Raw genomic sequence first — 13239 nt, 5'->3', positions numbered from 1 at the left:
CCATTATTCAGAAGCTTCAAGCCAATTAATAATTTATGCTTTTCACATCCTCATGTTCTGTCTCCCACTTCTACCTCCTCTTCTAAGGATTATTATCTCACTGACAGTTTTTCTTCCCAGCCTCCGTAAACACTGCAATTCCTATTAAATAACAGAAAACAATTTCCCCTTCACATTGAACAAAAACAAAAACAAAACACATCGTTTTTTTTTGAGATACAGTCTCACTGTTGTCCAGGTTGGAGTGCAGTAGCCCAATCTCCGCTCACAGCAACCTCCGCCTCCCGAGTTCAAGCGATTCTCCTGCCTCAGACTCCCGTGGCGGAGACTACAGACATGCGCCACCACGCCCGGCTAATTTTTGTATTTTCAGTAGAGATGGGGTTTCACGGATGGTCTGGATCTCCTGACCTAGTGATCCACCTGCCTCAGCCTCCCAAAGTGCTGGGATTACAGGCGTGAGTCACCGCACCCAGCTGAAAACTGTTTTCTTTTACTAAGGAATTCCCAAATTGGGTTGTATGTCAGTCAGCTGAAGGAGTTTTTAAAATTACATCCTAGATATACTGAATAAGAACACTGGGGGTAAGAGGCTGGGTGCAATGGCTCACGCCTGTTATCCCAGCACTTTGGGAGGCTGAGGTGTGTGGATCACCTGAGGTCAGGAGTTCGAGACCAGCCTTGCCAACATGGAGAAACCCCATCTCCACTAAAAATACAAAAAAATAGCCAGGTGTGGTGGCAGGCACCTGTAATCCCAGCTACTCGGGAGGCTGAGGCAGGAGAATTGCTTGAACCTGAGAGGCAGAGGTTACAGTGAGCCAAGATCACACCACTGCACTCTAGTGTGAGTGATAGAGTGAGTCTCCATCTCAAAAAAAAAAAAAAAAGGATACGAGCGTGAGATCCAGGACTTATTCCCAAAAAGCTAGTCAGACTATTCTTACGTATAGTAAGCCCAGTAGCCCAGTGAATGGAGTTTACTGCCCTAATATCTGGTTCTCCTTTAAAAATGGAAGTTGCTCATTCTTCCATGTTAAATGCACTTACGATAGAGAAAGCAGCGTCTCCTGTTTCTCACTGCTTTTTCAGGCCATTATTCTCACCACTGAAAGATAACTTTTTTATTCCCCCTGTGGGTATGACCTTTGGTTACTCCCCTTTCAAATGTTCCCACCTTTCTCTTTTTTTTTTTTTTTGAGACGCAGTCTCGCCTCCCAGGTTCAAGTGATTCTCCTGCCTCAGCCTCCCTCGTAGCTGGGATTACAGGCATGCGGAACCATGCCCGGCTAATTTTGTATTTTTAGTAGAGATGGGGGTTTCTCCATGTTGGTCAGCCTGGTCTTAGAACTCCCGACCTCAGGTGATCAGCCCGCCTCGGCCTCCCAAAGTGCTGGGATTACAGGCAGGAGCCAGCGTGCCCGGCCTATGTTCTCACCTTTCTACCCACTATCACATTTCCCCACAGGCATCAAAGACTTTGGGTTGGCATCGATTTCAGTTTCTCTCTTTCCAAGCTATTCTGTGTGTCTCATATATAAATGTACAGCCCAATGAATACTCACAAAGTGATCACACCCAGATGAAGAAATAGATCATCAGTACCCCAGAACCCCCTCCTATGCCTCCTAAAATTGCTCACTACTCCTACTCTACAAAAGTAATCTTCATCCTAACTTAAATTACAGATTGGTTTTGCCTGTTTGTATTTATGTAAAAGTAGTAACAGAGTATGCGCTTACGTTCTTCTTTGGTCAACATTATTCATGAGATTCATCTATATGGCTGTATATAGGAGTAGCTTATTCATTTTCTTAAAAAAGATTTTTAATATTCTTTTTAAATATTTTTCTTTTCTTTTCTTTTTTTTTTTTGAGACAGAGTCTTGCTTTGTCACCCAGGCTGGAATACAGTGGTGCAATCTTGGCTCATCGCAACTTCCACCTCCCAGGTTCAAATGAATCTTATGCCTCAGCCTCCCAAGTAGCTGGGATTACAGGCATGCGTCATTTCACCCAGCTAATTTTTTCTATTTTTAGTAGAAATCAGGTTTTGCCATATTGGCCAGGCTGGTCTTGAACTCCTGGCCTCAAGTGACCCACATGACTCAGCCTCCCAAAGTGCTGGGATTACAGGCATGAGCCACTGCCTCATTTTCATTACTACTGTGCAGCATCAGTTTATGAATATATCCAATTTATTTCTCTATTCTATTGGAAAACAATTTGGGTTGCTTCTAGCTTTTGGCTATTAAGAATAAAGCTATGCAGCCAGGCACAGCGGCTCATGCCTGTAATCCCAGCACTTTCAGAGGCCGAGGCAGGTGGATCACGAGGTCAGGAGTTCAAGACCAGACTGGCCACGATGGTGAAACCCCATCTCTACTAAAAATACAAAAATTAGCCAGCCGTGGTTGAGGGCGCCTGTAATCCCAGTTACTTGGGAGGCTGGGGTAGAACTGCTTGAACCCGGGAGGCAGAAGTTGCAGTGAGCTGAGATCACGCCACTGCATTCCAGCTTGGGTGACAGAGCAAGATTCAAAAAAAAAAAAAAACCAAAAAAAAAAACTATGCTTCTGAAGTTCACATAGAAAAAAAAAAAGCCTCATAAAAAGACAAACGGATCAGTGACAGGTTCTTCTCCATTTGTGCCAAGCGATATGAATCTTGCTAAAATGTCACACTGATATACTTGAGTTCATTACAGCATACTGCCTGTATGCATTATCATGACACTCAAGGCCCTATTACAGTCTAGTCCTAAACTACCTTTCCAGAATATTCTACATTTTCACATCCTTTATTTTGTTATAAATTACATACTGATATCTACAATCACAAAATCTTGTAATGATCAGTGCTGGATTTTCATTTAAAAATTATGCTCATTCATTTTTCTAACATCTGTGGGCCAGGTGCAATAGCTCACGCCTGTAATCCCAACACTTTGGGAGGCTGAGGCACGAGGATTAATTGAGGCCGGGAGTTGGAGACCAGCCAGGGCAAGAGAGAACGACTCCGTCTCTACAAAAAATAATTAGTTGGGTGTGGTGGCATCTGCAGACGACTTCTTATGAGAACTGCTTTTAGTTTATTCAGTTATTTGAATTTAAGTGAAAGATAATTTATGTTAAAAACAATTTGTGCTGAAAAGGTTGTAAATATTCTAATCCAGATTACTGGCTCACTGAATCCAGTGAGTAGGAAAAATTCAGTTTGTATTTGCTGGTTGTGTGTGTGTGTGCACGTGTGTGTGTGTGTTAAGAGACAGGGTCTTGCTCTGTCACCCACGCTGGAGTACGGTGGTGCAATCATGGCTCACTGTACCCTCGAACTCCTAGGCTCAAGCGATCCTCTTGCCAGTCTCCCAAGTAGCCAGGACTACAGCCACTTGAGTCAATAAATCTTTCTTGTTTCAAGCTATCTCCTTAATATGGTCTATAAAATGAGATTATTAAGTAAACATTTAACTTTATACCTAGCTTTTATATAAGCCCAACCATCTCCTTTTTAACGCATAACATAACATCGTAATTCTGTAGATGACATAACTTTTTAGTCAATTGTGTAGTTCTAAAACATTAACCAGGCCTGGCACAGTGGCTCACATCTGTAATCCCAGCGCTTTGGGAGGCAGAGGTGGGTGGATCACTTGAGGTCAGGAGTTTGAGACCAGCTGGCCAGCATGGTGAAACCCCATCTCTACTAAAAATATAAAAAAGTTAGCTGGGAATGGTGATGCATGCCTGTAGTCCCAGCTATCTGGTAGGCTGAGGTAGGAGAATGGCCTGAACCCGGGAGGCAGAGGTTGCAGTGAGCCGAGATCATGCCATTGCACTCCACCCTGGGCAACAGAGCAAGACTCTGTCTCAAAAAACAAAAAACACATAAACCATTCGAGGCTTGAAATGGACCTTCATAATAAGCATATAACAAAAAAGCATTTCCACACGCTGCCCACTGTCACCCCGATCTAGCTTTTTTATTGCCTTGGTTTAAAAAGCTTTTTATTGGCCGGGCGTGGTGGCTCACGCCTGGAATCCCAGTACTTTGGAAGGTCGAGGAGGGCAGATCACGAGGTCAGGAGATCAAGACCATTTTGGCTAACACAGTGAAACCCCGTCTCTGCTAAAAATACAAAAAATTAGCTGGGCGTCGTGGCGGGCGCCTGTAGTCCCAGCTACTCGGGAGGCTGAGGCAGCAGAATGGTGTGAACTCGGGAGGCAGAGCTTGCAGTGAGCCAAGATCATGCCACTGCACTCCAGCCTGGGCTACGGAGCGAGACACCATCTCAAAAGAAAAAAAAAAAGCTTTTTATTTGAGTATAGTTTTAGGTTTACAGGAAAGGTAAAAATACAGACAGTTTCTGTAAAACCTAGACCCAATTTCCCCAATGTTAATACCTTTCATTACTATGGTATATTTGTGACAACTAATGAACCAATACTGATATATTATTAACTAAATCCTATTGAGATTTTAGTAGTTTTCCCCTAATGTTCTTTTTCTGTTCAGAGTCTCACCTAGAGTATTGAAATACATTTAGTTGCTCCTGTCTTTTTAGACTCTTCTGGTCTATGACAGTCTCTCAGGTTTTCTTTATATCTGAAAAGTAGGTCAAATATTTTGTAGAATGTTCCTCAATTAAGGGTACGACTTTTTCCCTCGTGATTAGATTGCCTGTGGGTTTTTAGAGAGGGAAGATACTACAGATATAAAGTACCATTCTCAACATATCAACATGACTTATCACTTAAAATACTATCAACATGCTATCAACATGCTATCAACATGACCTATCACTTACAATACTAAATTTAATCACCTGGGTAGGTAATGTTTGCCAAGTTTCTCTACTTTGAAGTTGTTTCCCCCTTTTGTTTTTTTTTTTTTTTTTTTTTTTTTGAGGTGGAGTCTTGCTCTGTCGCCCAGACTGGAGTGCAGTGGCCGGATCTCAGCTAACTGCAAGCTCCGCCTCCCGGGTTTACGCCATTCTCCTGCCTCAGCCTCCCGAGTAGCTGAGACTACAGGCGCCCGCCACCTCGCCCAGCTAGTTTTTGTATTTTTAGTAGAGACGGGGTTTCACCGTGTTAGCCAGGATGGTCTCGATCTCCTGACCTCGTGATCCGCCTGTCTCGGCCTCCCAAAGTGCTGGGATTACAGGCTTGAGCCACCGCGCCCAGCCTGTTTCCCCCTTTTGAAACTGTACTCTTCAGAAGCAAGTAATTAAGCATAGCCTACATTTAAGGAGTAGAAGTTATATTTCATCTCCTTGAGGAGGGAGTATTTAAGTAATCTGGAATTCTTTTGTATGTATACTGTCATATTCTAGCTAATTGTTCATAAATCCACTCACCTTTAGGTTATAAATTACTTTGTGTTGTATTTTCCAGGTAGGCATGATATTTAACAAATTTGTGCCAAATATATAAATTTCCCAAAGCATATAATAAAAATAAACTGGTTGATTATTATGTCTTCAACATCTAGAATATAGTGCCTGAATTACTAAAGAACATTCAGAATTATAACACAGGCTCCATTAAGAACAGGGATATCTTGTTATTCAATATTTTCATAATTGTATCTCTAAATAGTAAAACTGTACACAGTTCAAGTGCTCAGTAAATATTTGATGAATATATAATTCAAAAACGTAAACTCTTCTTTACCCTAAGTGTATATAAATGTTATATACAAGAATATCCCTACCACACAGTTTAAGAAAGGAAAGAATGGACCTAACTAAAAGAAAACACACAAAGCTGAAAAGTCAGTCAATCAGTAAGACCTAATGCTATGCCAGACAAGGATTAAGTCACATGCTCCCTATACTTAAAGAATAAACTACATTCTAACTGCAAACAGGGTTTCTTCTTTTTTCTAGAAGCTAAGCAAGCGCTGGCCTCAAGATAAGCAATGTTGAAACAATTGCAGCTTACTGACTGCCAGATGCTGACTGACTCACTCCCTGTTCTACAAGCCATAACTACAGAGCTTTCATTGGACAAAAGACTGATTTCAGCAACTTTCTCCTATTAAGAGTCGCCAACCATGGACTGATTCTGGCCCGTATACAGAGGTTGAGCATTGAGTGCCTTCGTGTCGTTGGTTTTACCTTTTGACAACAGGGCCTAATTGTAATGCATTTAAATGTTCAGTCCCCAGTCCAAAGTAAACACGAAATGCATGTAACATGCATGTTTGTCTACTATGCATGCATGTGTTCCCCTCTTCATGATATTCATAGCTCCTCCTATACCCTGTTGAATCCATTTAGTCGTACTTGGCCAACTTATTCAGTATCAATTCCTATGTTACCCTTCCCTCCTGCAAAGTGCCTGCTTTTAGTCTTTGCCAGAGGCTATACTTCACAGCTTGTCAGGATGGCCAGTCTTTATAAGAATTAAAGCTTTCTCTCTAAATTTGTAGATCTTGTGATTCTTTGAAGTTCCTCCTGACTAAAGAATGACACAGAGGAATGAGAGAAGTAAGACTAAGGAAACAAACAGGAATCCAGACATAAAGGAATTTATGTGCCATGTTAACAAGTTTGGACTTTATCCTATAATACATATAATCCTTAAAGAGTTTTTAAGTAGAGAAATAACATGATTAAATATTATTTTTCATTATTTTTATTTCTTTTTCTGAGACAGGGTCTCACTCTGTTGCCTAGGCTGGAGTATAGTGGTGCTATCTCAGCTTACTGCAGGCTCCGATTTCTGGCTCAGGTGATCCTCCCACCTCAGCCTCCCAAATAGCTGGGACTACAGGCAGCAATTTTGCCACTACATCTGGCTAATTTTGTTGTATTTTTTGTAGAGACAGGGTTTCACCACGTTGCCCAGGCTGGTCTCAAACTCCTGGACTCAAGCGATGCACTCACATCAGCCTCCCAAAGTGCTGAGATTACAGGTGTGAGTCACCAAGCCTGGCAGAGAAGTAACACAATTAGATATTAATCAGAAAGAAAAAAACACCCTTATTCTGAATCCATGCTATAAAAATGGATTCGTGCTGTAAAAACAGAAGGGAACAATAATAAATACAAAGAACCCAGGTGAAAGGCTGTTGTGAAAGACAGAGGCCTAGACTAGGAATGGCAAAGGAGCGGGAGTATCAAATGAATTTACGCACGATTTAGGAGACAGAACCAACAGATCTTGGTAATACATTAAAGGTAAACTTTTAGGGAGAGGAAGAAGTAAAGAATGTGTAGCACTATCAGTCAGGGTAGCTACTGCTGACAGGCAGGCTGGCAGATGAAAAGACAGTAATTTGTGTTTGGGAGGTGCTGAGTCACACCAAGACATGGGTTTGGAAATTACTGGAAAGACAAAGGCTAAAAAAAGAACTTGAAGAGCGATCAGCATATAGATAGTAACTGAAATACAGGTGTGGATACGATTACCCAGGATTAAAGTCAGGAGTAGAAAGAATATAGGGCTTAGGTTGGAGTTGAAATGGTGAGGACTAGTATTTAAGAAGTCTTTAGTTATCCAAGCATATTAAGAGTATGCCAGTGTCGGCCAGGCGCAGTGGCTCATGCCTGTAATCCCAGCACTTTGGGAGGCCAAGGTGGGCGGATCACGAGGTCAGGAGATCGAGACCATCCTGGCTAACACGGTGAAACCTCGTCTTCACTAAAAATACAAAAAGTTCTCTGGGCGTGGTGGCGGGTGCCTGTAGTCCTAGCTACTCCGGAGGCTGAGGCAGGAGAATGGCGTGAGCCTGGGAGGCGGAGATTGCAGTGAGCCAAGATCGCACCACTGTACTCCAGCCTGGGCAACAGAGCGAGACCCCGTCTCAAAAAAACAAAACAAAACAAAACAAAACAAGAATATGCCAGTGTTCACACTGAGGAGAACATGGGTAAAACAGAAACAGTAGAAAGCTAACTTTTAATTACTCTAGCCAAGATTCACTACTTAATTAAATAGATCTGAGAACACACAAAAAAGTACTCATTATATAAGTCAGTTCCTCCCAGGAGAAGCAGTGTAGTTTGGGAGAAAAATGCTGGGTCCACAAACCCAGGACAATCTGGAGTTCTAGTCTGGTTGTACTAACAACCAGCTATATGACCAGGCAACTAAAAACCATAAAATGAGCTCTTTAAGATCCTTTGTAAGTCTAAGAGTCAATTATTCCATTGAGATCATTCCATAGTCCAGGAAGATATACAAATAAGACTTTATATCAGGAAGAACAGTATAAAATATAAGCATGAGATACAGACAAAACTGGGGATTCAATTACTCTCATTTACTAAATTGCTAAAAGTTGGCAAGTTGCTGTAATTTCTCTATTCATCAGTGAATGTACCACCAGAATTTTATTAATATAAGGTATATAAAGTGCTTCTCACAGTGCCTGGTACACAAGAACATTTTTCAAATGGTAGCTATTATTATTAAGTATCTTCAGTAATAAACTCTAAAAAATCCATATTACAAGATATAGCACTTCCAACACCACGAACCATGTACAAGCAGTGGCTACCACCTATTTAAAATATAATACGGTCAGAGAAGAGCAGGGAGAAAATAGAATGCCTTGGAGGCAGTGGGTGACCTCATTACCTGCAGGTCCTGCAGCTGCATCTTCCATGAGTTCTCCCTCTTCTAATTCCATGTTGTTATATTCCACATCATTTTCTCCAGACCTAAGAATATACAAAATCCATCACTCATATAGAGCGATACAATAAACGTTTTTCACACCTCAACAAATTTGATATGCAGATTTTTCTGTGAAATAAAATATTTCTAAATACAAAAAGGAGAAAGATTATTTGTCATTATCCAAATTTAAGTAGTGGTAATATTATTGTTTAAACAACCTTCAAAAAATATCGGCCAGGCACGGTGGCTCACGCCTATAATCCCAGCACTTTGGGAGGCTGAGGCGGGCGGATCACAAGGTCAGGAGATCGAGACCATCCTGGCTAACACAGTGAAATTTCCGTCTCTACTAAATATACTAAAAATTAGCTGGGCTTGGTGGCGGACACCTGTAGTCCCAGCTACTCAGGAGGCTGAATCAGGAGAATGGCGTGAACCCAGGAGGCAGAGCTTGCAGTGAGCCAAGATTGCGCCACTGCACTCCAGCCTGGGCGACAGAGCGAGACTCTATCTCAAAAAAAAAAAGGAAAAAAAAAAATCAGCCAGTTCTTCTTACAAAGCTAAGAAAAAAAGGAATTAAAAAAAAATATATCAAGGCCAGGTGCAGTGGCTCACACCTGAAATCCCAGCACTTTGGGAGGCTAAGGTGGGCGGATCACCTGAGGTCAGGATTTCGAGACCAGCCTGGCCAACATGGCAAAACCCTGTCTCTCCTAAAAATACAAAAATTAGCTGGGTGTTGTGGTGGGCGTCTGTAATCCCAGCTCCTCAGGAGGCTGAGGCAGGAGAATCGGTTGAACCTGGGAGGTGGAGGTTGCAGTGAGCCAAGATTGCACTACCGCACTCCAGCCTGGGCAACAGAGCGAGACTCTGTCTCAAGAAGGACAGGACAGGACAGGACAGGAAAGGAAAGGAAAATTAAAAAAAAAGAACTGTGTCAGGCAAAAAAAGAAATAAATGAAACACTAATAAATCTAAGAACCACTGTGAGAAGAAATTATAGCTTCAGAGAACTGGTAGCTTAATGGTAATAAATTAGGCTTAAAATACTACATTTTAACATCCAAAAACAAAGGCCCAAATTACTGTATATGACTAAATACTATTTTTCCAAAAATAAAATTTCAGAAAAGAGGGTATTGACTAGGCCATACAAAGTCTCTCACATTAAAAAACACTATTACTTTATTTTAAACAACAAAGTACTATTTGAAACAGTACCAATCAATGACAGTCTTGGATATTTAAGGAAATCTCAAGATAAGCATCCAGCTTGACAATGTAAGGAGCTCTGTAGATCTGCTCGTTAGTCAAACTGGTGACAATTATTTTAAAAACAACCACTTAACGACTCTGGAAATGGTCCCAAGGGTATACAGCAAATGAAGAAACATCTACTCAAAAAATCTATAAAACCTGGGTAAGACAAGTGGGTATCCGCAGGATTTGAACCAAGACCACTCCGCTTCCTAACCTGGCGTTACAGAAATTCCCCTCCAGATTGGTGCAGTGAAGAACATAGGCCTCCCACTTCCCGAGCTTCCAAGAGGAGGGCTATATTCCTGGGAGTGGCAAGATTATCTCCATTTCTCATTCTGCCCCCAGCTACCTATTGCTGATGCTATAGTACAGGCACACACGGCCAAGAGGTGGAGACTCCCTTCTGCTGAGACCCACTTGTGGAATAGAGGCTCTACTTGGATGCAGCATGATGAGAATACTGGGGCCCAGATCATCCCTGCCCCAGCTTATTCATAAGGTGGAGGTCCCAAGCCTGAAAAGGAAAGAACTAAGGCTACTGTCCCCAACATCCCGTTAGCTCAGCTTCTAAAGTAAGAGAGGTATACTTTTATCCTCACTGTAACTTCAAAGTTTTGGCTCAGAGATTTTGCCTACAGGGAGAAGCAGAGACACATACAACACTCAGAGAAACATACAACACTATTAACAGCATCAACAAAATACAGTTGGCCTTCTATATCTGTGGGCTCTGCATCTGCGCATTCAACCAACTGTGGATCAAATATATTTTTTAAGGCCTGGTACGGTGGTTCATGTCTGTAATCCCAGCACTTGGGGAAGCCGAGGCTGGAGACTGCTTGAGCCTAGGAGTTCGGGGCCAGCCTAGAACAACATAGTAAGGCCATAGTGAGACCCCATCTCTACAAAAAATTAAAAAATTAGCCAGGTGTGTTGGCATGCACCTGTAGTCCTAGCTACTTGGAAAACCAAAGTGGGAGGATCACTTGAGCCCAGGAGGTCGAGGTTGCAGTGAGCCGTGATCACAACACCACTGCACTCCAGCTTGGGTGACAGGGCAAGACCCTGTCTCAAAAAATAAAGTTGGCCAGGTGCGGGGGCTCACGTCTGTAATCCCAGCACTTTGGGAGGCCGAGGCAGGTGGATCACCTGAGACCAGGAGTTTGAAACCAGCTTGGCCAACATGGCAAAACCCTGTCTCTACTAAAAATACAAAAAATTAGTCAGGCGTGGTGGCAGGTGTGTATAATCCCAGCTACTCAGCAGGCTGAGGCAGGAAAACCGCTTGAACTCGGGAGGTGGAGGCTGCAGTGAGCTGAGATTGTGCCATTGCACTCCAGCCTGGGCGAGAAGAGCGAAACTCCATCTCAAAAAAAATATATAAAACAAAATAAAGCCATGCACAGACTTTTTCCCCTTGTCATTATTCTGTATACTATAGAGCATAACAAGATAGCATTTATATTGTATTAGGTATTATAAGTAATCTAGAAATGATTTAAAGTATATGGGAGGATGTGTATAGGTTATATGCAACTACTCTGCCATTTTATCTAAGAGACTTGAGCACCCTAAGATTTTAGTATCCAAGGAGGAGTCCTAGAACCAATACCGCAAGGATACTGAGGGACAACTGTACTAGCAAACAGAATCCAGCAACACATAAAAAGAATCATGAGCCAAGCGTGATGATGCACACCAGTAGTCCTAGCTACTAAGAAGGCTGAAGCAGGTGATCACTTGAGGCCAGAGTTCAAGGTTACAAGGAGCTATAATCATGCCACAGTACTCCAGCCTGGCCACAAAGCAAGATTTTCTTAGGAAAAAAAAAAAAATTTCTGGGTGTGGTGGCTCACACCTGTAATCCCAGCACTTTGGCAGGCCAAGGCAGGCGGATCACGAGGTCAGGAGATCGAGACCATCCTGGCTAACACGGTGAAACCCCATCTCTATTAAAAATACAAAAAAAACTTAGCCAGGCCAGGTGGTGGGAGCCTGTAGTCCCAGCTACTCGGGAGGCTGAGGCAGGAGAATGGTGTGAATCGGGAGGCGGAGCTTGCAGAGAGCGGATATCGCGCCACTGCTCTCCAGCCTGGGTGACAGACACCGTCTCAAATTAGAAAAAAAAAAGGATAGCCAGGCAAGGTGGATCACACTTGTAATTCCAGCACTTTGGGAGGACGAGACAGTGGATCACGAGGTCAGGTGTTTGAGACCAGCCTCACCAACATAGTGAAACCTCGTCTCTACTAAAAATACAAAAAATTAGCCAGGCGTGGTGGTGGGTGCCTACAATCCCAGCTACTCAGGAGGCTGAGACAGGAGAATCGCTTGAACCTGGGAGGCGGAGGTTGCAGTGAACCGAGATCATGCCATTGCACTTCAGCCTGGGTGACAGTGCGAGACTCTGTCTCAAAAAAAAAAAAAAAAAATTACACACTATGACCAAGCGGGATGTGTCCCAGGAAGGCAAGCTTGGTTTAAAAATCCAAAAATCGCCAGGCGCAGTGGCTCACACCTGTAATTGCAGCACTTTGGGAGGCTGAGGTGGGCAGATCACCTGAAGTCAGGAGTTCAAGACCAGCCTGGCCAACGTGGTGAAATCCCGTCTCCACTAAAAATACAAAAAAATAGCCAGGCGTGGTGGTACGTGCCTGTAATCCTTGCTACTCAGGAGGCTGAGGTGGAAGGATCACTTGAACCCAGGAGGTGGAGGTTGCAGTGAGCCAAGATCGTGACACTGCATGCCAGCCTGGGTGACAGAGCAAGACTCCGTCTCAAAAAAAAAAATTTATCCCCATTAATGATAGTCATTAATTAGTTCATCAATAGGGCAGAAGGGAAAGCTCTTCCTTAAATTGCAACTAATGAATAAGAAATAATGGAATTAGAAAAACACCACTTGGCAATCAACACAATAACCTTTTCCAAGCAACACTCATCAAGGGGTGTCAAAATTTATAGGAAAAAGTAGGAAAAAAATACGATATTTACAGTCCCATACACAAGATACTTATTAATCATAAAGGAAAAAGTAGTAATTTTGGAGTGCAGAAATCTGGCGGATGCTACCTCAACCAAGTGATCAAAATTAACCACAAGTAATGGGACATATTGACATCATGCTCCACTCCCATATGATGCAGTGAAAAGGATACATTATCATTTCCGTAGTATCCCTGCCAAAACTGTGTAATCTCTATCTAATCATGAGGAAACTTCAGACTAATCCAAACTGAGGGACTTTCTACAAAATAAACCACTCTATATTTCTCAAAAAGTATTAGTCATGAAAAACAATTTTTTTTTTTTGAGATAGTCTCGCTCTGTCGCCCAGGCTGGAGTGCAGTGGT

At 42.5% G+C, this 13239-nt stretch overlaps 1 protein-coding gene across 4 annotated transcripts in view; it reads right to left on the bottom strand.

The window, feature by feature from the left end:
• TRIM37 (tripartite motif containing 37) overlaps positions 1-13239 on the bottom strand; it is a 129764-nt gene that overhangs the window by 53066 nt on the left and 63459 nt on the right. For all 4 annotated transcript variants that reach the window (XM_026456738.1, XM_023204629.2, XM_023204630.2 and 1 more), the window contains one exon: positions 8585-8667. In XM_026456738.1, coding sequence (XP_026312523.1) covers positions 8585-8667 — 83 coding nt within the window. The remainder of the gene's footprint in view (positions 1-8584; positions 8668-13239) is intronic.

The sequence above is a fragment of the Piliocolobus tephrosceles genome, chromosome 16 (genome assembly GCF_002776525.5).
Source record: "Piliocolobus tephrosceles isolate RC106 chromosome 16, ASM277652v3, whole genome shotgun sequence".
NCBI lineage: Eukaryota > Metazoa > Chordata > Mammalia > Primates > Cercopithecidae > Piliocolobus > Piliocolobus tephrosceles.
Note: the sequence above shows the minus strand (reverse complement) of the source record. Positions and strands in the feature narration are given on the sequence as shown.